Source organism: Dendropsophus ebraccatus, chromosome 1 (assembly GCF_027789765.1).
Source record: "Dendropsophus ebraccatus isolate aDenEbr1 chromosome 1, aDenEbr1.pat, whole genome shotgun sequence".
In the NCBI taxonomy this organism is placed as follows: Eukaryota; Metazoa; Chordata; class Amphibia; order Anura; family Hylidae; genus Dendropsophus; species Dendropsophus ebraccatus.
This window is the reverse complement of record NC_091454.1, coordinates 228,174,694-228,178,711: the sequence shown is the minus strand read 5'-3', so window position 1 is coordinate 228,178,711 and position 4,018 is coordinate 228,174,694. Positions and strand designations below refer to the sequence as shown.

The 4,018-nt window shown below is 43.5% G+C and overlaps 1 protein-coding gene across 1 annotated transcript; it reads left to right on the top strand.

The window, feature by feature from the left end:
• The first annotated feature begins 639 nt into the window (after nucleotides 1–639).
• Nucleotides 640–1,590, top strand: LOC138786187 (olfactory receptor 1468-like). The gene has a single exon (XM_069963002.1). The coding sequence runs from the start codon at nucleotides 640–642 to the stop codon at nucleotides 1,588–1,590; it is 951 nt and encodes a 316-aa protein (XP_069819103.1).
• Nucleotides 1,591–4,018: the final 2,428 nt, after the last annotated feature.

Below are 4,018 nucleotides of genomic sequence, written 5' to 3'. Positions count from 1 at the left end.
GGATACATCCTCCTCCAGGTTACATCTTCCTCCAGCTTACATCTATCTCCGGGTTACATCCTCCTCCAGCTTACATCTATCTCCGGGTTACATCCTCCTCCAGCTTACATCTATCTCCGGGTTACATCCTCCTCCAGCTTACATCTAACTCTGCATTAAAACCTCCTCTAGGTTACATCTATCTTTAATTTCAATCTTCCTCCAGGCTACATCTCATAAAGGTTACATCCTCCTCTAGGTAACATCTACCCCAGCTTACTGTATATATATCTCCAGGCTACATCCTTCTCCAATTTACATCCCAGTCCAGGTTACATCTCCCTCCAGGTTACATCCTCCTCCATGTTTTATCCTCCTCCATGTTACATCTATCTCCAGGTTACATCTTCCTCAAGGTTACATTCACCTCCAGATTATAGAATAGTGTATTTTATTTTGGGTGGCTTATGGAAAAAAAAAAACACTCAAAGGTAAGAGCGTGCTGAACGATTGCTGGTGTATGGTCTAAAACTGACAATAAAGGTAAGAAACCCTAAAAAAATCTAATGGAAGTAAAGAATGTTCTTAAAATAAATGTAATCAGCTTTATAGATCCCTCATCACAACCTTTTAATAGATACCTCCATATAACACGTAGAAATGAAGATACATATGGTTAACTCCACCTCCATCTCTGAGTTTCTTATCCTGGGATTCCCGGCTCTCAATGATTATAAGTTGTCTTTCTTCTCTATTGTTCTTCTCATGTATTGTGTGACTATATGTGAGAACCTCTTGATCATTCTCCTGGTGTCCACGAGCCGACGTCTCCACTCTCCCATGTATTTCTTCCTTGGACATTTGGCTCTGACAGACGTTATACTGGTAACAAGCGTTGTCCCTAAGATGCTGGATGTTATTATAAGAGATGGAAGTCTTATACCTTATGTCCTCTGTATCACTCAGTTTTATCTCTATGGAGGAATTGTCAGTGCCGAGTGCTTGTTGCTCATGGCCATGTCCTATGACCGCTACTTGGCCATCTGTAAACCGTTACATTATATTTCAGTCATGGGTGTGAAGCTGAGATACAGCCTGGTCATCTCCTCCTGGGCTCTCAGCTTTATGTTAGCTTTTATCACATTTGTACTAGTATTGGACTTAGACTTCTGTGGGCCGAATGTGATTAACCATTTCTTCTGTGACTTTGCTCCACTCTTAGAACTTTCTTGCTCAGATACAACTGTTATGGATATTGAAATTATTGTTATTTCTATTCCAGTAGGTTTGATACCTTTTTTGTTTATTATTATAACTTACGCTCACATCTTTATCACCATCTTTGGGATTCCCTCCACATTGGGCCGGCACAAAACCTTCTCCACCTGTAGCTCTCACCTGGTGGTTGTGTCTATCTATTACGGGTCTATGCTCATGATGTACATGGTCCCGTACAGAGGACACTCACTGAGTGTTAACAAGTTTATTTCTCTTGTCTACATTGAACTGACCCCCCTTATAAACCCAGTTATCTACAGTCTAAGAAACAAAGAGATGCAGGCTTCTATGATTAGGTATTTAATGGTTTGTGGTAAGAAAAAACTCTTGTAGTAGAAGAGAGAAATGTAAAGATGTAGAAAGAATCCATCGAGATCTACCTATAAGTCTTCTACTATTATTTTTATATTTGCATCAGGTTTATGTCTTGGCATTAGCAGCGAGTTGTTGCATTCTCTTTTTTTTTGTTTATCTGCATTACAACGTGTCCCTGATTATTGTAAATGGTGATTAAGGAGAGTTATCCAAGTGCTTTTGTCTGTGGTGAAGATAGGGGGAGTCGCTGCCTATACTTGGCTGTGCACCCATCTCACCCCAGAGGTTATTTTTGCCAATATTAGCTGGATCCTGCATGCCCAGAGTGCAGTCTTATCATTATCCTAGGAGAGGTGCAATGGTAACACAGAGAGATGGGATGGTAGCCCCAGAGAGGTAGGATGGTAGCACAGAGAGGTAGGATGGTAGCCCAGGAGAGGTGGGATGGTAGCCCAGGAGAGCTGGGATGGTAGCACAGAGAGGTAGGATGGTTGCCCAGGAGAGGTGGGATGGTAGCCCAGGAGAGGTGGCATGGTAGCACAGAGAGGTAGGATGGTAGCCCAGGAGAGGTGGGATGGTAGCCCAGGAGAGGTGGGATGGTAGCACAGAGAGGTAGGATGGTAGCCCAGGAGAGGTGGGATGGTAGCCCAGGAGAGGTGGGATGGTAGCCCAGGAGAGGTGGGATGGTAGCACAGAGAGGTAGGATGGTAGCACAGAGAGGTAGGATGGTTGCCCAGGAGAGGTGGGATGGTAGCCCAGGAGAGGTGGCATGGTAGCACAGAGAGGTAGAATGGTAGCACAGAGAGGTAGGATGGTAGCCCAGGAGAGGTGGGATGGTAGCCCAGGAGAGGTGGGATGGTAGCCCAGGAGTGGTGGCATGGTAGCACAGAGAGGTAGGATGGTAGCACAGAGAGGTAGGATGGTAGCCCAGGAGAGGTGGGATGGTAGCCCAGGAGAGGTGGGATGGTAGCACAGAGAGGTGGGATGGTAGCCAGGGTATGTAGGTTGCTACACACTATTTGCAAATGCTAAGAGGCTCATAATTTTTATTAAATCTGTGGCATTTCCTCTTTTTTGGTGTATAACTCTACTATTTTGTTTCAGAAGAGGGCAAAACAAACAAACAAAAAAAACCTAAGGCCATGTTCACATGGTGTAAGACACATAGTGTCAGAGAAGATAATCCTGGGTAGTACTGCAGTACCGGCCGAATGATCTTTATTTCGGAGGAATTGAGATGAGGGCTCATCAGTGTGTGCCCGCATCCTAATTCACCGCTGCAAACAATGGAGTGTGTGGCAGGAGCCGCACGCTCCATTGTGTGAACTGACATGTCTCCTGCGGCCGCTATTCAATGAATATCGGCCTCAGAAAACTCACATGTCAGTTTTCGTTGTCGCCACAAGGGATCCTGGTCAGAGTGTATACTATGTGTATGTATATATGTACTATGTGTATACACTGCTGCCGCACTACGTAAGTGAACCTATCACCCCTCCCTCTTCCCTGTATCCATCCCCTCCTTGGTTGAACTTGATGGACATGTGTCTTTTTTCACTTTTTTCAACCGTATTAACTATGTAACTATGTAAATTCCGTAGTAATCACGGCCATTGTTGCAAATTGGCAAAAACGGCCGTGATTATTACAAAACTTACGTAGTGTGAACATAGCCTAAGGCAGATACCAATTGCTCCATACTAGGGGGATAATTCCTTCCTGACTCCAAATCAGTATAAATCCCTATATCAGCACCCTATCATCATCTGGTTCCATCTTTATTATATTATTTCACCACTCTGTCACCGGAAATCTAATAGCCATAACTTGTTCTATTATATTTTTCAAGAAAAACCTCCAGTCCTCTCTTGAACTTGCTTACTGAGTCAGCCATCACACCTCTTCTTATAGTAATGAATCCTCGTCTGTGATGATGGTGAAATTCTATTGACTCTATACAGATGTAGCCTGTGATACCTTGATCCCAACAACACGTTTAACTCAACTTTCTAATTGCCTTTTGTTGCGTCAGCCTTACATATTTATAGGGCGTAAGACACCAGATCACATGGTTAGACAATTAACCCCTTAAGGACAGAGCCTGAAATGGCCTTAAGGACAGAGACAAATTTTATGAAGATGACCTGTGTCACTTTATTCATTAATAACTTCGGGATGCTTTTACCTATCCGTCTGATTCTGAGATTGTTTTCTCGTGACATATTGTACTTCACATTTCTTGTAAATTGGATTTGATAGTTATAACGAATCTTCATGGAAAAAAAAAAAATAAAATAACGTGAAACATTGTAAGGGTATATTCACACGGGCGGGCTCGCAGCGAGATTCTCGCTGCGAGCCCGGCAGGTCCTGTCAGTTCCCATAAACTACATACTTGCTGCGGTCTAAACGACCGCAGCGAGTATGTAATTATACCACGCTTAAC